Source organism: Neolamprologus brichardi, chromosome 14 (genome assembly GCF_056152115.1).
Source record: "Neolamprologus brichardi isolate AB-2024 chromosome 14, ASM5615211v1, whole genome shotgun sequence".
Classification (NCBI taxonomy): domain Eukaryota; kingdom Metazoa; phylum Chordata; class Actinopteri; order Cichliformes; family Cichlidae; genus Neolamprologus; species Neolamprologus brichardi.
In genome coordinates this window covers 25478646-25499211 of record NC_142117.1, presented here as the reverse complement: position 1 = coordinate 25499211, position 20566 = coordinate 25478646, and the positions used below count along the sequence as shown (strand labels likewise).

The 20566-nt window shown below is 37.9% G+C and overlaps 2 protein-coding genes across 4 annotated transcripts; both read right to left on the bottom strand.

Annotated features, from left to right (window-relative positions):
• Positions 1–1206: 1206 nt before the first annotated feature.
• On the bottom strand, positions 1207–8392 carry LOC102779562 (extracellular calcium-sensing receptor-like). Of its 2 annotated transcripts, XM_087851537.1 has the most exons (6): positions 8205–8392; positions 7585–7882; positions 6540–7334; positions 6136–6363; positions 5931–6054; positions 1207–2120 (listed from the first exon to the last, which is right to left on the bottom strand). In XM_087851537.1, exons 1-6 carry the CDS (start codon positions 8234–8236, stop codon positions 1207–1209), a joined length of 2391 nt encoding a protein of 796 aa, XP_087707663.1. In that variant the 5' UTR covers positions 8237–8392. The 2 variants fall into 2 exon arrangements, with proteins under 2 accessions (XP_087707663.1, XP_087707664.1); XM_087851538.1 differs by lacking the exon at positions 8205–8392 and having other exon boundaries at positions 6136–6381; positions 7585–7875.
• A 4719-nt stretch (positions 8393–13111) lies between these two features.
• Positions 13112–19908, bottom strand: LOC102779847 (extracellular calcium-sensing receptor-like). 2 transcript variants are annotated; one of them, XM_087851535.1, is made up of 5 exons: positions 19627–19908; positions 18604–19398; positions 18218–18427; positions 17892–18015; positions 13112–14025 (listed from the first exon to the last, which is right to left on the bottom strand). In XM_087851535.1, the coding sequence occupies exons 1-5, from the start codon at positions 19888–19890 to the stop codon at positions 13112–13114; spliced, it is 2307 nt and encodes a 768-aa protein (XP_087707661.1). In that variant the 5' UTR covers positions 19891–19908. The 2 variants fall into 2 exon arrangements, with proteins under 2 accessions (XP_087707661.1, XP_006795567.3); XM_006795504.3 differs by having other exon boundaries at positions 18200–18427; positions 19627–19905.
• Positions 19909–20566: the final 658 nt, after the last annotated feature.

Genomic DNA, 20566 nt, shown 5'->3' with positions numbered 1-20566 from the left:
CATGGACAAAGCAAAGCAATTACTGTCATCAAGTTGAACACACACACATTGTACAAAACAAACAAATGGCCAACTGTACCCTTATACACACACTGATAACATGGACTGAACCACCACTTACAACCACTAGCACTTTATATAACTACTGTATAAATTATCCATATATCTCACTGATATCAACTGCACTACTGTAAATTCTATACTGACAATCATACTGTACAATACAATAATTATAGTTTTACAACTGTTTACAACTGTTTATTAATACTTGCAATTGTATATCTACAATCTGTATAGTTTTCATATTTCATATTTCTGCATTTTTTCTATATTTTTAACCATATGTATTACCTGTTCATAGCCTGTACATAGATTGTACACTCACTACAACTATAGCCTGTACATACTTATAGTTATAGTATATTCATAACATGCCTTCATACTGTGTACATTGTGACATACCTATAATAGATCCATATTCTGTAATATATCTCTATTATTGCTAAAGCACTTTCTGGATGGATGCAAACTGTATTTTGTTGCCTTGTACTTCTGACATGTGGAATGACAATAAAGTTGAATTGTATTTAATTCTATTCTATTAGACTGTGCTGCACACTAAAATTCAACAATGGCATGGGAATAGAGCAGCTGAGAGAGAATTCAACATTAATGAATCAATGGTACGGAAGTGGAGGAAGCAAGAATGACTTTTGTTTTGTTTGGCTTAATGCCCCTTATAATCCGGTGCACCTTACATACCAAAACGGACCCGCTCATCGACAGTGCTCCTTATGGTCAGAAAACTACGGTGCATGGAAAATGTGTGCTGCACACTAGATTTCAACAATGGTTATATATAGAGGCTTCTTGAAAATGAGAACAAACAAGATAGAGAATAATAGATACTCTTACTGATTTTACCTGCATTTGCCTGCTATTCAAATGAATAGCAAATGAATACAGAACAATATAAAAGCATGTCATGATGAATGTGTGAATGACTCAATAACCTTTAGCTATCACTAACTTGGTTTCTTGTTTGAATAAGTAATTAAAATGCATTAAAAATGAGAAGTAGTTTCTATAAAGACAGTATCAATTGGAGTGTATCCTACTGACAGCTTCTTTCTATTCTGACAGGATGGTGACCAACTAATTGTGTAAAAATGATCAAATTAAAATCCCATTTACTGCATTCATTTTTCAGAGTGAATTTGGTGCCTTCTTCCCCATCATGTATTTCTTTGTATTCTTCTCAGGTTTCATTAAGATTATATAACATTTGGGTATGAAGATGCAAATTAGCAGTCCAAAACTGGAAGCAAGTATAGCAAATATTTCTACAGCAACACTGAACTTCCCAGGAGAGCTGACATATGCTGGGACAAATGTAATCCATACTGCACAGAATATCAACATGCTGAAAGTGATAAACTTGGCTTCGTTGAAATTATCGGGGAGCTTTCGAGCTAAAAATGCAAAAATAAAACATAAAATAGCCAGAAGTCCTATATAACCAAGCACAGCCCAAAAGCCCACAACTGAGCCAAGGGCACACTCCAATGTGATCTTGTCTTTAATTTCCTTAAAATTCTTAAATGGAAAAGGAGGAGAAGTTGTTAACCAAATGATACATATGTTAACTTGTATAAGCGTGAATGCCGTAACACAGAGTCTCTGCTGTGTCTGCCCAAACCATTTTTTAACATTACTACCTGGACGTGTAGCTCTGAAGGCCATTAAAACAACCATAGTTTTTCCCAGAAGACAAGAGATACAAAGGACAAAGGTGATGCCAAATGCTACATGTCGGAGCATACAGGACCAATCAGAGGGCTGACCAATGAAGGTCAGAGAACACAGAAAACACAGAATTAAGGAGAAGAGCAGCAGGAAGCTCAGTTCAGAGTTGTTTGCCCTGACAATAGGAGTTTTCCTGTACTTGAAGAAAATAAGTATCACACCAATCGTCATGTGGGCCCCAAATACAGATGCTGCAGTGAGCAGTGCTCCCATAATGTCTTCATATGATAGAAACACTGCTTCCTTCTTTATACAGGCATCTCTTTTTTCATTTGACCAAAACGCCGGGAGACATCTCACACAGGTGACTGAATCTGGAAATTAATATTAAAGCAGACGTTACTTTTACCCAGTACAGTTGTGTATGCCTCTGCCATGATATATTCTACTGGTGCTTTAGAATTAGAAGTTGAAAAACAACATTATTATTGAATGACTGCTACACTGTTTTGTGATTAAGTGACGATTGACACAGCATTCATCAAAGATTATGAATGTGGTATACGTTCCCCTAGAATTTTAAAGGAATATGCATATAATTTAAAAAATCATGAGAGTACACAGGCAGAAAGATACATAATTCTCCTGTTAGAAAATCAAACATGTCCCTTTTATCCTAACGATATCTATAGCTATATATCTATACATATCTATCTATCTATCTATCTATCTAACTATATATATATATATATATATATATATATATATATATATATATATATATATATCCCCAAGAAAGAGGAGGAACCATCATGAAGAATAGGCCTCTGCACAGTATGTGTGCTGGCAGACAGAGGAAGTGGAACTGGTAGGAATCCTACCAGTGCCTCGAAAAAGCTGAAAGACAGTACAGAGGCACTAATCATGACAGCAGAGGAACAAGCTCTGAGCACAGGATCCATAGAAGCTGGGGTCTGTCACACCAGACAAGACCCCAGGAGCAAGCTGTGTAAAGATGTCCCTGAGACAATCCAGCACATAACTGCAGGATGCATGTTGCTAGCTGGCAGGGCATACATGGAACGCAATAACCAAGTGGCTGGCTTAATATACAGAATCATCTGTGCCGAGTATGGCCTGCAAGTCCCAAGGTTAAATTGGGAGAAACCCCCTCGAGAATGATCGAGTTAAGATCCTGTGTGGCTTTCTGGTAGGACATAACAAAGAAGTGCAGGAGACAGATGCTGTCCAGTGTAGCAAGTGATTTATTCACCATTTTTTGACCAACCAATATTTACAAAAATAAATAAATAACTCAACTCCAAAATTAACTCAGTTCAAATAAACATAACTAAACTTAAATCAATGGAAATTAAGGTCAAACTGCACACAGCTACACTGCCCTGGTCCTTCCTTCCTGAACACCTGCTTTCATCTGCTTAAATAGTCCATTCACCCCTGGACTATTCCATTAGGGTAGGTAAGGCAAACATTTCTATACTCAAACCTGTACTACTACTCTTCCTAGCAATAAAACTCTAAGGTATAGTCAATACATCCATCCATCCATCCATTCGCTTCCGTTTATCCTTTTCAGGGTCGCGGGGGGCGCTGGAGCCTATCCCAGCTGTCATAGGGCGAGAGGCGGGGTACACCCTGGACAGGTCGCCAGTCTGTCGCAGGGCCAACACACAGGGGCAGACAACCATTCGCACTCACATTCACACCTAGTGGCAATTTGGATTATCCTATTAATCTATCCCCACAAGTTGCATGTCTTTGGATGGTGGGAGGAAGCCGGAGTACCCGGAGGGAACCCACGCAAACACGGGGAGAACATGCAAACTCCACACAGAAAGACCCCGGCTTGATGGTAGAATTGACCTTCTTGCTGTGCGGCATAGTCAATACATATTAAAACAAATCCATTTCTCTACTAACACTCTAAAAATCAGCTTTATTAAATTACAAAGAGTCTCCTCCTTCTTCACCTGGTCTCTTCCTGTGACCTCAGATTAACCAGGAAACTAAGCTACATTTCCTCCTTTTGTTCCTGGAACACAGGTAGGTAAGGCGGGTTCAAACAAAACCAATTAACAGTTGAAATAAATAACATGTTAACTTAACAAACTTGTCAGAATTGATTTAAACCAAGATGTTATATAATCTGTAAAAGTGCAAAACATAAACAAACCCAGGATAGTAGATATTTGCCTATTGCAGACCACATATGAGATATGGCTAAATCAAAACAAGAATGTTAACTAAAAATATGGACAAATGGTGTTCTCACCCACTTTGTCACAGGCTTTCAGATACAGATGGACAAAATGGAGATGGCTAACCAACCGGACATAGTGGTGGTAGACAAACAGAAGACAACAGCCGTAGTGCAGACGTAGCGGTTCCCAATGACAGCAACATCAGAAATAAGGAACACAAGAAGCTTGAGAAATACCAAGGGCTCAGAAAGGAGCTCAAGAAGACGTGAAGGGTGAAGGTAACAGTGGTCCCAGTGGTAATCGGAGTGCTAGGTGCAATGACTCCCAAGCTAGGTGAGTGGCTCCAGCAGATACCAGGAACAACATCCGAGATCTCTGTCCAGAAGAGCGCAGTCCTAGGAACAGCAAAGATACTGCACAGGACCCACATGTTCCCACACCTCTGGTAAAGGACCCGAACGTGAAGGATAGACCACCCGCAGGGGCAAGAGGGAGTTTGTTGAAATATATATGTATACTTTTCTAAGGTAGCACGTTTTATTACAGCTCAGTACTTAAATAGTAATAGTAGGGTAACAAGGCAGAAACAAAGTAGTAATGCAGTTATTATTAGTTAAGTTATTACCATGCTATTACCAAAGTAATAACCACTTAATAACCAAGTAATATTATGGTAGCAACATTTGTAACAGGAAAGTAATATTATGCTGACATTTATGTTAATGCATAATAAGCGCCCAAAAACTAAGTGTAATACTGTAGAAATACAGCTCGGTAAAAGAGTGGTAATAGTAGGGTAAAAATGCAGTTTCCAAGTAATATCTACTGAATTACTACTGGTGGTTTCTGTGTAATAAGCAGGAAACAGAACTGCAAAATGCAAATCTGCCTCTCTATTTAATAACATATTAATCAACTATTAAAGCAGACGTAAGAACGTTGTGATTACCTGGAAACACCTGTGGTAGTTTTTCTGTTATAAGCATAAATAGAAACAGCCTACAAAGAGCTGGCTGCCAGTAGGTGGCAGACTGCTGTCTACTGGGAGTCTGTCATTTGTATTTTAGCCCTGGATAAAAACAAAGAAGAAGTAGTGCGTCTTTTTGGCTTGCTTCTTGGAGCGATGCTTGCACAAAACAATGGATTATAACAGTATATTGGACAAACGGGAGAACATAGATGGCATCTTATTTTTGTGTACTGGACATTTTAAAAATTTGTTCCACTTCCTTTCCTACCTGAAATATTTTTACGATACTATGCATTGTCATCCATATATAAACTATGCTGTGAAAGAGGGTCCTTTACACTTCTATGCACACCTAATGTATTCATATGTATTATTATTTTAAGCTTAATTATTAGTATTTTACCTAAGTGTTTTCACTTCATTACAGACTTCCTGGTGCTTGTTTCATTCAGTTATAATGATCATGGAATTCAATTCCTGCTTATTAAGCAGAAAATGCCAAAGGTGTTTCCTGGTAGTCATCACTACTTTTTAAGTTTGGTTATTAATTTGTTCTTAAACAAAAATAGGCAGTTTTGCATTTTGCAGCGCTACTTCCTGCTTATTACACAGACTCTTTGACAAGTAATTGAGTGGTAATAACTTAGAAATTACCACATTATTACATATTTGTTTCTGCCTTGTTTCCCTAGTCCAATAACATTAATGTTAGTTTAATATTTCTTAACTATAACCACTGTTGCTACCATGATATTACTTTGATGTTGAAAGGTTATCACTTTATAAACAAGCTGTAATACAATGTGCAGGCATACAGACAAACCTGAGGCAGTGAGTTAAATATTTTCAAATATTTTAATCAGGCCTTCTAGATGGAGATTATCTCTGCATAAAAGCATTAATCAAAATGATTAAATAGTTCTCATATGGCCTTCCTACATATATAACATTGCTTTGCAACACACCAAAGTTAAAATGAAATATTACCACACCTGTAACGTTGCTGATTTGTCCCTCTGCACATCTTATACAGTCATAGCAGCAAACAGGCCGTCCTTTCTGGAGAACCTTACGTGTTCCTGGGGGACATTTCTCGCTGCAAACTGACACAGGCACCTGCATGATCAAGAACGTTATGTATAAAATAAAAAAAATAGAACAAAAACATAAAAACAATGAAATTGTACGATAGCTTACCTGCTTTGAGTTTCTTGCCCAAATTAAAGACTTGTTTTGCAGATTTAGCTGTTTTTCTGGAACTAATGATGGATTATAAAGACCAACTGTTACAAACTCCACAACGCTGGTTTTTTTTGACTGCCAGTTTATAATGTCATACTTTGCTGCTGGATCTCCATTCTCATTAAAGTAAACCTCATCTCCTTCCTTAGTTGTGAAATGGATCTTTCGTATGTGTTGCAGAACCTAAGAAACATGTTATGACTCAATTCATTGCATGAAAAAGATTTTGCACACCTACTGACTGAAAAATATACAGAAGAACTGCAAAATGAAGTTCTTGTAAATATTTTTAACTAAAAGATCCTTTTAATAATGTATCTTAATGTGAACATTGTAATGTAAATTAGTAAAAAGCTCACCGTGAATGGGTCTAGCTGCACATTTTTGTTACATGTTTTATTACAGCTGAGGATATTGTGAAGTGCATGGGCCACTGCATACACTCCTTTGTAGACATTGTTAAAGAGAGGCATGAGAGACATGTCAATGAAGCTGTTTTGAACTCCAGTCACATCTTCATGCCCAGTACACTCTTTCTGAATATCTGCTGATGACGCTGACTGCCTAAACCTACAGTTAAATAATGTCTCCCAGAACTCAATAAACAGTTCGTTATTAGATGAATTCAGTGGCTTCTCATTCAGTATGAACTCTCTCAGGCCAGTGACATGTACTTTAGGAATGGAAAGACCTATTGCACCATCCAGTATGTGATGTGTGTCCATTTCTGCAGTTCGTGAATCAAATATCCAAGTCTCACTTCCTATCCACTGGTACCCAGACAAGTTATGGTAGGAAAACTCAGGTAGCAGCACATGAAAATCTGCACGGGTAAGGAATGTAACAATCACCTTGGAGGTTGAAGCCTTTATAATGTCAATTATCCTTTGTATCTTGGCAGATGGATCTGTTCTAAAGAAAGGTACAGAATACTCCAAACAGATGCCCAGCTGCTGTGCAGTTTCAGTGAATGTGACCATGCCTTTATTTCCATAATCATCATTGGATCTGATAGCTCCAACCCAAGTCCATCCAAAATACTTGACCAAATGGGCCAGGGCTCTGCTCTGGTAGTAGTCACTGGGTATTGTTCTGAGGAAAGATGGGTACTTGGTTTTGTCACTGAGACAAGCACATGTAGCAAAGTAGCTGATCTAGAATAAAAAAATGAAAAACTTATAAATGAAAAAGACACACGATGAAAAAAATAAAGCTGTTAAAAATAAAATATTTGAATTTTTTGTTTTTAACAGTTGTGATGCATATGCATAGATACAAAAATAGCAATTCTACTCAGTACTGAGTACATAAAATGTACCCGGCAAAGCTTTGATCTAAGAAAATAAAATATTTTTAAAAGTATTCAAAGATTTTTAAAAAAGATTAGATATGTAAAATACCCACCACTGGTATAAAAAAAGGTCCGATGACAGTAGCTACTGCTATGCTTTTAGAAGAAGAGGTCGCTCCTATAATGGCCTGCACATGTGCAGGTCTGGTACACAGTGTCTTTGACGATACAGACACAATTTCATTACCATTAGCTAAAGCCAGTGTAGCTCCAATGCTTCTGGTGTCAGGTCCACAAATGTCATAGATTTTATAGCCCACAGAGATTCCTGGCAGTAGGTCTGTGCTGTTATTAATTTCCTCAATCGCAAAAAGCATAGCCTGGGCAAACTGCAAATCTCTGAAATTTAAACTTAATTGAGACAAACAATTATGAATAATTGTGTTCCTTAAAACAGATACAAATATTTATGGATAAATGTTTAAATAGAAACAAAAGCATTTCTCATGAAAACATTTAAGATAAGATAAGATACGATACAATAAGATAACATTTATTAGTCCCACACATGGGAAATTTGTTTTGTTACTGCAGAAAGTGGACAGTGCAAAGTTACATAGAAAAATTAGAAAAAACACTAATGAAAGGAATTTAAACGACTGAGAAAATAAAAATAAATTTTATTCTTCAACAGATTCCGTAAATGTAAATGGATTTGTATCTTGTCATTTACCTGGTACATTGTAGTGGCAGAGGTTTGATCATGTAGGTATCTTTTCTGTCTTTCCAGCCTGTGTGAAAAGAAAACACCCCACCCAATATAATATCTCCATCTTTAAATAGCAGCAGGTTCTCAGGATCTCTTCTACGCCTGCACACTGGCTCCTCAGCATAAGAGGCAGATGCCACTAACAGCAGTTGCAGAAGTGTCCATCCCTTTTCTGGCCATCTTTGTGTTGATGTCATTTCTTGAGCTAAACCCTTAGTAGCATTAAAGTACTGTAATGACGATGAAATACTTAGACTGGTATTTATACCTTTTGGTGCAGCATAAATAAAAATCGAATAGAGACAGTTCATTCCCAGTAGATGTACAGATTCAGCAAAATGAGGGACATGCCCAACTTTGCCATTTAATGTAGGTTCATATATGTAAAATAAGGATATACACAGGTTCATTTAAATATGAATTAACAATGCAAATCACAATTCATTACAAATGAATATGTAGAAAAAATATTTTTCCAAAACAGTACTTTTATGGAGTACATTTTTACAGCACTCTTAGAGTTTTATGAAACAAGTTACAGTCATCCATTCACTCCCACTTTCACATCTGTATAGATGTGTGAATAGATGTGATATTAAGATCTGTCATGAGTCTAATACCCATTCTTTAGTTTACATGACATGCTAAGGAAAATTTACACCATTGAACCCTACTCTAAGAAACTGTCGTGGATTTAACAATGTCTTTGAAGTGTGGTTTAAGAAAAAGTGATTTTACATCATGTGTAGTGCCATCTTGTATCAGCAGTGTTGGGAAGGTTACTACAGAATACAGAATACATGCCCCAAAATGTATTCTGTAACGTATTCCATTACGTTACTCAATGAGAGTAACATATTCTGAATACTTTGGATTACTTAATATATTATCATGCTGTTTACAACTACGTGAATGTACTATTGCTGTGATTTATTACTGTTACTGAAGGTCCGCGGCTCCGAACCGTAGTAAAGGGACCTCTGGCTAATACGTCGGGTTCGTGTCGGGCTCGTAGCCGAAAACTAGCTTTACTTTGTTGTCTGGGTCAAGTTTGCTAGCGAGAGACAGAGAGAGGCGTTGAAAGGCTGGTCCAACGGAACTTATTGTTTTCGGAGGAAAACACGAACACGGTGTACAGTCGAATTTTAATAGCTTACTTACAACTGGGCTCGTCAGGCACTCTTCTTGGCTGCAGTGGTTATTATTATATTTACATGCTTCCAGCTCCCGTTTTTGCTCGATGACAGCTCGTACTTTTCCTTTTTCTCCCTCCCTCGCTCACAGACACATAACAGGTATGGCAGTCCATTCTCCCTGCAGCACGGACTACACTGCCTATGATGCTACATTCTTTAGCGCTATGTCTGTAGCATTCTGCCTATTAGCTTAGCACAACAACAACAAAAAAGCGCTCTCTCACCCAGGAAACACACAGAGAGAGAGAGAGAGCGTCACCCTGTAACCATGGGTAACCAACCGTAACGCTGCCACCTGGAACAACAGAACATAGCTGTCAAACAAAACCCAAACAGTCCTGACCCGCCACAATATGAAACAGGGAAGTACCGCCGTGTAATCCATTTATTTCAACAAAGTAACTGTATTCTAAATACCACCTTTTTAAACGGTAACTGTAATGCAATACAGTTACTCATATTTTGTATTTTAAATACGTAATGGCGGCACATGTATTCCGTTACTCCCCAACACTGTGTATCAGTACAGAACCTGATTGTTTGGTGTTAACTTTTTTGCTAGATGCACTGAAATGGGGTAATCCACCTGTGGACCCTAATGTTTGGGTTTGTAGATCACTTTGCAAATGACAGTTGTGTGGATAAGTACTTGCGTGAGTCAGTTGCATCGGTGGTTCAACAGACCCACAAGTTGAAGCTGACACTATCCCCTCTGTGTTGTTGAGTCATGATGTGGAAAAACCAAGCGTTGCAATCAGCTGGCAGTGCAATATCCTTTTTCAATGAGTCCCAAGCACTTCCAACCAGTTTACACCAGTTTGCAACCAGTGTGGGGGTCAGTACTCAAGAACAATAATGTATTACACATTATGTGTTACATTTAAGTAAAACAGTATGTTACATACTCCTAGCCTAAAGTTATTTGTTATATTACTCAATACTTTCTGGTAACTTTGTAAAATGACCAGTTATGTTGTTTGGATGAGCTGCATTTTATCACATAAAATATTGCTGATTGCATCCAACGGGCATCTGCTCTGCCAGCTTGGTCTGTATACTGACCCAGCGAAGAAAAATCAAATCTGGCTTTAGCCTGTTGGTCCGGTGAACCACTGGTTCTACTTAGAAGACAGATTCCATTCAGCATCAGCAACAATGTACCAGATGTCAGATGAAGAGCAAACACAGCACAAAGGCAAGAGTACATGATTAACAGTTTAGAGGTATTTTAGACATTCAACACCAACAGATTTTTTTTTATTAACTGTAATTTTTGTTTACACTAAAAACTCATGTTCTAAAATACCATATATTATATTTTGTTGTAATTCTATACGAAAAAAGAGCTTGACTGTTATTGCTGTTAGCAATATATTAAGAGAATAAAGATAAACTTTCCTGATTTCATTTGCTATGTATCTGTGTCTAGCTGCTCTTTGAGAATCATGCATGAAACGCATACCATATTTTTCGGACTACGAGGCGCACTTAAAATCCTTCTCTCAAAAATCAACAGTGCGCCTTATAATCCAGTGCGCATTATGTATGAATTCTGGTTGTGCTTACTGACCTTGCACAGATTTTATGTAGTACATGGCGCTCAAAGATCTGTCAAAAAATGTTTTAGTACGACTTTGATAAGCTACGAAGGCGCACCGCTTGATGGATTGTCGGAGCATTACGGCTACCGTAGTCAGGAACATCGCAAAGTAATCCGCGTCCAAACTGCCCTTCAGGTCCCAAAGTCAAACGAACAATGTGGCATCACTGAGAGTTAAAAACTGTCTAAATTCTTTCATCTTTAATCAAATGATCAGTGTTGCTGCTTTACCAGGTGTAACAATTAAGATTAACAGCCAGGCATCCATGAAAACAGAATTTATTAATGTTCTGATATCAAAAGTTTTTAAGGTAGACTGTTTTCTTGGATTTGGTAAATGTTTAAATATACAATTGTAACTCTCGGGTGCCACCTTAAAACTTGTAGTCGGTAATAGGACATGATGTCGTCGGTAAACAGGAAGTAAGTCTGTGAATTAAGGAGAAGGCATGTGTAGCATGGTGGCCTTAGCCAGATAAATCCAGTGGCATCCACATACATCCTGTGCCTTTGGTAGCATTGTGGGTATGTATAGACTTGTTTTATATTTTATGTGCATGTATAGACCACTTTCTTTTAAGTAAGTTCATTTTTCTGTAAGTTTAATGATAAAACCAATCTTATCCAGTTTACGCTAGCAATCGCTTATGGAGCTAGTTAAAGGGGAACGACAAACGAATTGGAGGCATTCATTATAGCAAGACTTGTTAAAATCATAATTTGATGTTTGTATTTGAGTTAAAAAGGGAAGTAATTCATATGAACGTTGCATGTTGACATATTAAAAAAAATGGGTTAATATATTTTCATCGTTATATATGTACATGGTGAATAAGTACAGTGATTATGCCTTGTACTGTTTGTTACAGTTTCACCTTTCCCTGTGTCAATAAACCTGTGAACCGGGAATCGTGTCTTCAGAGTCTTGATGTGGGGAAGGAGTTTAGCTGACTGCCCAACCATAGCAGAGGCAGTACAATTAAACTTACCAGAGTTAGAAGTTAGAAGGAAGTTAGCTCGCTAGTTTCCACCTAAACATGATATACCATGTTCTGAAATTCGTGAAAAAATTTAAACATACAGCGCTGCTATGACTTCCAACATAAATGAAGACAGAAAAATAAACAGCAGTGACATTTGTAGGGTTAATGAAGTTGGACTAGCTGGTATATAATGATGTGCTAAGTGCTAGCGATCACTTAGCACATCATTATATACCAGCTAGTCCAACTTCGAGACAGTTATGTTAGCATAACATTAGAACAGTTAAGCTGGAGGATGAATGCTAACTTTTTTCCACTTGATAAAAATTAATGTGAGGGCTTCCGAAGGTGAGGGACAAATGCAATCGCATGGCAGGATGCTGTAAACAGACCAAACTTCTGTCAGGAGAACACCTCATATAATCCATCCACAATATGAGGCTAGTCATTAATATACTGTAATAACATGGGAATAGAGCAGCTGCGAGAGAATTCAACATTAATGAATCAATGGTACGGAAGTGGAGAAAGCAAGAAGAATGACTTGAGTAAAGTTTGACCTATCTGACTGTTTTGCTTAATGCCCCTTATAATTTGGTGCACCTTACGTATGAAAACAGACCCGTTCATTGACAGTGTGCCTTATAGTCAGAAAAATACGGTACATGGAAAACGCAAACCAACGATTGTCATCTTTTAGACTGTGCTGCACACTAAATTTCAACAATGGATACACATACACATAGAGGCTTCTTGAAAATGAAAACAAACAAGAATTATAGATACTCTTACTGATTTTACCTTAATTTGCATATTATTCAAATGAAAACTTTCCTGAGTTTTACAGAACAATATAAAAGCATGTCATGATGAATGTGTAAATAACTCAATAACCTTTAGCTATCACTAACTTGGTATGGTTTCTTGTTTGAATATGTGATTAAAATGCATCAAAAAGGAGAAGTAGTTTCTATAAAGACAGTATCAATTGGAGTGTATCCTACTGACAGCTTCTTTCTATTCTGACAGGATGGTGACCATCTAATTATGTAAAAAGGATCAAATTAAAATCCCATTTACTGCATTCATTTTTCAGAGTGAATTTGGTGCCTTCTTCCCCATCATGTATTTCTTTGTATTCTTCTCAGGTTTCAGTAAGATTATATAACATTTGGGTATGAAGATGCAAATTAGCAGTCCAAAACTGGAAGCAAGTATAGCAAAAATTTCTACAGCAACACTGAACTTCCCAGGGGAGCTGACATATGCTGGGACAAATGTAATCCATACTGCACAGAATATCAACATGCTGAAAGTGATAAACTTGGCCTCATTGAAATTATCGGGGAGCTTTCGAGCTAAAAATGCAAAAATAAAACATAAAATAGCCAGAAGTCCTATATAACCAAGCACAGCCCAAAAGCCTATAGCTGAGCCTAGAGCACACTCCAATGTGATCTTGTCTTTAATTTCCTTAAAATTCTTAAATGGAAAAGGAGGAGAAGTTGTTAACCAAATGATACATATGTTAACTTGTATAAGCGTGAATGCCGTAACACAGAGTCTCTGCTGTGTCTGCCCAAACCATTTTTTAACATTACTACCTGGACGTGTAGCTCTGAAGGCCATTAAAACAACCATAGTTTTTCCCAGAAGACAAGAGATACAGAGGACAAAGGTGATGCCAAATGCTACATGACGGAGCATACAGGACCAATCAGATGGCTGACCAATGAAGGTCAGAGAACACAGGAAGCACAGAGTTAAGGAGAAGAGCAGCAGGAAGCTCAGTTCAGAGTTGTTTGCCCTGACAATAGGAGTTTTCCTGTACTTGAAGAAAATTAGTATCACACCAATCGTCATGCATGCCCCAAATAAAGATGCTGCAGTGAGCAGTGCACCCATAATGTCTTCATATGAGAGAAACACCTCTTCCTTCTTTATACAGGCATCTCTTCTTTCATTTGACCAAAACTCAGGGAGACATCTCACACAGGTGACTGAATCTGGAAATTAATATTGAAGCAGATGTTACATTTACCCAGTACAGTTGTGTATGCCTCTGCCATGATATATTCTACTGGTGCTTTAGAATTAGAAGTTGAAAAACAACATTATTGAATGACTGCTACACTGTTTTTTTCATCAGAGATTATGAATGTGGTACTCTTCTTTTCCCCAGCATTATAAAGGAGTATGTATATATATATATATATATATATATATATATATATATATATATATATATAGAGAGAGAGAGAGAGAGAGAGAGAGAGAGAGAGAGAGAGAGAGAGAGATCCAAGAAAGAGGAGGAACCATCATAGAAGAATGGGCCCCTGCACGGTATGTATGCTGGCAGACAGAGGATGTGGAAATCCTACCAGTGCCTGGAAAAAGCTGGAGTGAAACACAGTACAGAGGCACTAATCATTGCAGCAGAGGAACAAGCTCTGAGCACAAGATCCATAGAGGCTGGGGTCTATCACACCAGGCAAGACCCCAGGTGCAAGTTGTGTAAAGATGCCCCTGAGACAATCCAGCACATAACTGCAGGATGCATGTTGCTAGCTGGCAGGGCATACATGGAACGCAACAACCAAGTGGCTGGCATAATATACAGAAACATCTGTGCCAAGTATGGCCTGCAAGTCCCAAGGTCAAATTGGGAGAAACCCCCTCAAGAATGACCGAGTTAAGATTCTGTAGGGCTTTCAGATACAGACGGACAAAATGGAGATGGCTAACCAACCTGACATTGTAGTGGTAGACAAGCAGAAGAAGACAGCTGTAGTTATAGACATAGCGTCCTGATAGTACTACATGTTATACACCCCCCTTGGTTGATTATGTTGTTAATTCTATGTTGTCACCTGCTCCTCTATTCTGGACACGTCTTAACCTTGGTAAAATGACTCTATACAAGCCTTACGACGTGTCTTTCATCCGTCTGAGAGGAAGTGGAACAAAAACAATCTTCAGGTATCCCTTGACACTCTACGTAGGAACCGTTCTATATACCAGGACTCTGTTAAGACAGCTAAAGCGTCTTTCCTGTCGGATATTATTATGACTAATAGCCATAACCCCCGAATCCTGTTCAAGATCTTTAACTCTGTGATCGATCCTTGTCCTGGAATGTTGGATTTGGCCTCCCCAGCTCTCTGTGAGCAATTTTTAAATCATTTTACAAGAAAAATTGTATTGTTAAGGGCCTCACTTTTACACCCTTCTGTGGTGAATCCTCTTCCTACTTCAAGATGTCTGTTGACTTTTTATCAGTTTGAGCCAATCCCACTCTCCACCCTCAAGAGACTAATTGAACAGCTGAGAAGTTCAAATTCTGTACATGACATTCTCCCCTCCTGCATGATTAAGGATGGTTTTGATGTAATGGGGCCTTATATTCTATCTTTGATGGACCGATCAGTACTGATGGGCTGTCTCCCAACTGCTTTTAAACACACAATAGTGCAACCTGTTCTAAAAAAACCCAGCCTTGACCATAATGAACTTGCAAACTATAGACCGATCTCCAAACTCCAGTTCTTATTTAAAGTATTAGAGAAAATTGTCTTTTTGCAACTACAGGCCTACTTAAACACAAATATTAGTGACAAATTTCAGTCATTACGCTGCAGTACTGAAACGGCTCTGCTGAGGGTCTTCTACAATCTTCTTTTAATTAGTGACTCAGGTCGCCCTGCTATTTTAATTTTATTGGACTTGTCTTTAGCTTTTGACATGGTGGACCATAATATTCTTTTAAAGAAGCTAGAATATGCTTTAGGCATTAAGGGTTCTGCCCTTAACTGGTTTAAGGTCTTTTTCTGTGAAGATGGGATGTTATTCATCCACCATGGCTCCTCTTTGTTGTGGTGTGCCCCAGGGGTCTGTGCTGGGCTCTTTGTTGTTTTCTTTGTACCTGCCATCTCTGAGCTCTATTTTTGATATAAAAATCGCTTACCACTGTTATGCTGACGACATTCAAATTTATTTTCAATTGACTGGTGATTTGTCGTTTTCACTGGACTGCTTGTTAGATTGCATGAAAGAGGTCAAAGATTGGCTGTCAGCCAATTTTCTTATTTTGAATGAAAGGAAAACTGAGATTGTGGTGTTTGATAGTCATATCCCTCGGGACCAGTTAGCCTTTCTATTTGGGTCCCTTGCCATCTTCCTCTCTGACACTGTAAGCAATCTAGGTGTTTTCCTGGACAGTTCATTTAAGCTCGATAAACAAGTGTCCCCAGTAGTCAAATCTGGCTTTTATCAATTGCGCCGAATCGCTAAAGCCAAACATTTTATACCGTGCAACGATCTTGAAAAACTTATCCACGCTTTTGTGACTTCCAGATTAGACTACTGCAATTCCCTTTACTTTGGTCTTCAATCCGTACACCTTCATAGGCTTCAGCTTGTTCAAAATGCTGTGGCTCGTCTCCAACCTGAACCCGAAAATTTGCTTCCATTGCTCCAGTTCTTGCTGACTTACATTGGCTACCCATCAAATATCATATTGATTTTAAAATCTTGTTGCTTACCTTTAAAATTTTAAATAATGTTGCTCCTAGTAATTTTGCTGACCTTCTTAGCTTGTATACTCCTAGTCAAGCATTAAGATCATCTGGTCAACTACTCCTGGTCCAACCTATGTCCCGCCTAAAGACCAGGGGCGATCGTGCTTTTGTCTCAGCTGCACCGAGCCTCTGGAATAGTCTTCCTATTACTATTCGCGCCTTGCACTCTATTCAATCTTTTAAAACATGGTTGAAAACGTACCTATTTAATTTGGCATTCCCCACTAGCTTGTGCTCTTATCTCATCTATTTTAACCTTTTACTGCGTTATTCCTGATTCTCCTAGATAATATTTTATATTTTGAATTGACCCTATCTCTGAACTGAGGCCCGATATCTATTGTATTTAGCCCACACTCCTGGTTTAATTAGTGCTTCCTATCTGTTAGTATTAGTACCGGTGCTTGTTTTGTACTTTGTTAATGTTTTATATCAATGACTTATTGCATTATGGTGAAGCACTTTGGTCTATCTTTGGTTTTAAATGTGCTATATAAATAAAATTGTATTGTATTGCATTGTAAGGAACATGAGAAACTGGACCAAGGTATCAGAGAAGAGCTCAAGAAGATGTGGAGGGTGAAGGTAACAGTGGTCCCAGTGGTAATCGGAGTGCTAGGTGCAGTGACTCCCAAGCTAGGTGAGTGGCTCCAGCAGATGCCAGAAACAACATCTGAGATCTCTGTCCAGAAGAGCGCAGTCCTAAGAACAGCAAAGATACTGCGCAGGACTCTCAAGCCCCACACGTCCTGTAGAGGACCCGAACTTGAAGCATAGACCACCCACAGGGGAAGGAAGTAGCACGAAGTTGGACTAGCTGGTATATAAGGTAGCACATTTTATTACAGCTCAGTACTAAAGTGGTAATAGTAGTGTAGTAATTCAGTGGTAATTCAGCAGTTATTACTTGGAAACTGCCCTGTTAACCTACTATTACCACTATATTACTGAGCTGTATTTCTACAGTATTACACCTAATTTTTGAGCCCTTATGATTCAATAACATAAATTCCAGCATAATATTACTTTACTGTAATCAATGTTGCTACCATGATAATACTTTGATGTTATGTGGTTATCACTTTATAACCAAGCTGTAATAGAAAGTGCAAGGAGATATACTAATCTGTGGCAATGAGTTAAATATTTTCAAATATTTTAATCAGGCATTCTAGATGGAGATTATCTCTGAATGAAAACATTAATCTAAATGATTAAATAGTTCTTGTATGGCCTTCCTACATATGTAGCATTGCTTTGCAAAACACCAAAGTTAAAATGAAATATCACCACACCTGTAACGTTGCTGATTTCTCCCTCTGCACATCTTATACAGTCATAGCAGCAAACAGGCCTTCCTTTCTGGAGAACTTTGCGTGTTCCTGGGGGACATTTCTCACTGCAAACTGACAAAGGCACCTGCATGATCAAAAAAATTTAACTGTGTATAGACATAGAAAAAAATGTCTCTTTGATGTTCTTTGTCAAAAAAGCCCCTCTTAATCTTGACGCATCAAAACCAAAATAAACAAAGTATGTACGTATGTATAAAATGAAAAACAGAACAAAAACATAAAAACAATGAAATTGTACGATAGCTTACCTGCTTTGAGTTTCTTGCCCAAATTAAAGACTTGTTTTGCAGATTTAGCTGTTTTTCTGGAACTAATGATGGATTATAAAGACCAACTGTGACAAACTCCACAACGCCGTTTTCTCTTGGCTGCCAGTTTATAATATCATACTTTGCTGCTGGATCTCCATTCTCGTTAAAGTGAACCTCATCTCCTTCCTTAGTTGTGAAATGGATCTTTCGTATGTGTTGCAGAACCTAAGAAACATGTTATGACACGGTTCATTGCATGAAAAAGATTTTGCACACCTACTGACTGAAAAATATACAGAAGAACTGCAAAATGAAATTCTTATAAATATTTTTAACTAAAAGATCTTTTTAATAATGTATCTTAATGTGAACATTGTAATGTAAATTAGTAAAAATCTCACCATGAATGGGTCTAGCTGCACATTTCTGTTACATGTTTTATTACAGCTGAGGATATTGTGAAGTGCATGGGCCACTGCATACACTCCTTTGTAGACATTGTTAAAGAGAGGCATGAGAGACATGTCAATGAAGCTATTTTGAACTCCAGTCACATCTTCATGCCCAGTACACTCTTTCTGAATGTCTGCTGATGACGCTGACTGCCTAAACCTACAGTTAAATAATGTCTCCCAAAACTCAATAAACAGTTCATTGTTTGATGAATTCAGCGGCTTCTCATTCAGTACGAACTCTCTCAGGCCAGTGACATGTGCTTTAGGAATGGAAAGACCTATTGCACCATCCAGTATGTGATGTGTGTCCATTTCTGCAGTTCGTGAATCAAATATCCAAGTCTCACTGCCTACCCACTGGTACCCAGACAAGTTATAATACGAAAACTCTCGTAGCAGCACATGAAAATCTGCACGGGCAAGGAATGTAACAATAACCTTGGAGGTTGAAGCCTTTATAATGTCAATTATCCTTTGTATTTTGGAATATGGATCTGTTCTAAAGAAAGATACTGAATACTCCAGACAGATGCCCAGCTGCTGTGCAGTTTCTGTGAATGTGGCCATGCCATTATTTCCATAATCACTGTTGGTTCTGATAGCTCCAACCCAAGTCCATCCAAAATACTTGACCAAATGTGCCAGGGCTCTGCTCTGGTAGTAGTCACTGGGTATTGTTCTGAGGAAGGATGGGTACTTTGTTTTGTCACTTAGACACGCACATGTGGCAAAGTAGCTGATCTAGAATAAAAAATGAAAAACTTATAAATGAAAAAGACACATGATGAAAAAAAAAATGAAACGGTTAAAAATAAAAGATTCAGTATTACTGTAAAAATACAAAAATAACAATTCTACTCAGTACTGAGTACATAAAATGTACTAGGCAAAGCTTTTATCTAAGAAAATAAAATATTTTTAAAAGTATTCAAAGATTTTAAAAAAAGATTAAATATATAAAATACCCACCACTGGTATAAAAAAAGGTCCGATGACAGTAGATACTGCTATGGTTGTAGAAGAAGAGGTCGCTCCTATAATGGCCTGCACATGTGCAGGTCTGGTACACGGTGTCTTTGACGGTACAGACACAATTTCATTACCATTAGCTAAAGCCAGGGTAACTCCTGCACTTCTGGCATTAGATCCACAATCATCATAGATTTTATAGCCCACAGAGATTCCTGGCAGTAGGTCTGTGTTGTTATTAATTTCCTCAATGGCAAAAAGCATAGCCTGGGCAAACTGCAAATCTCTGAAATTTAAACTTAATTGAGACAAACAATTATGAATAATTTGCATTGCATTGTGTTCCTTATAACAGACACAAATATTTATGGATAAATGTTTAAATAGAAACAAAAGCATTTCTCATGAAAATGACTTTAAACAACTGAGAAAATCAAAATACATTTTACTCTTCTTTTGATTCCTTAAATGTAAATGGATTTGTAGTGTGTCATTTACCTGATACATTGTAGTGGCAGAGGTTTGTTCATGTAGGAATCTTTTCTGTCTTTCCAGCTTGCGTGAAAAGAGAAGATAGCACCCAATATAATATCCCCATTCTTAGATAGCAGTGGGTTCTCCGGATCTCCTCTCTGCCTGCACACTGGCTCCTCAGCATAAGAGGCAGATGCCACCAACAACAGTTGCAGAAGTGCCCATCCCTTTTCATGCCATCTCTGTGTTGATGTCATTTCTTGAGCTAAACCACTTAGTGGCATTAGAGTACTGTAATGAAGATGAAATAGTTATTCTGGTATTTATACCTTTTGGTGCAGCATAAGAAATAACTGAATAGAGAGAGTTCATTCCCAGTTTCAGCAAAATGAGGGACATGCCCAACTTTGCCATTTAATGTAGGTTCATATATGTAAAATAAGCATATACACAGGTTCATTTAAAT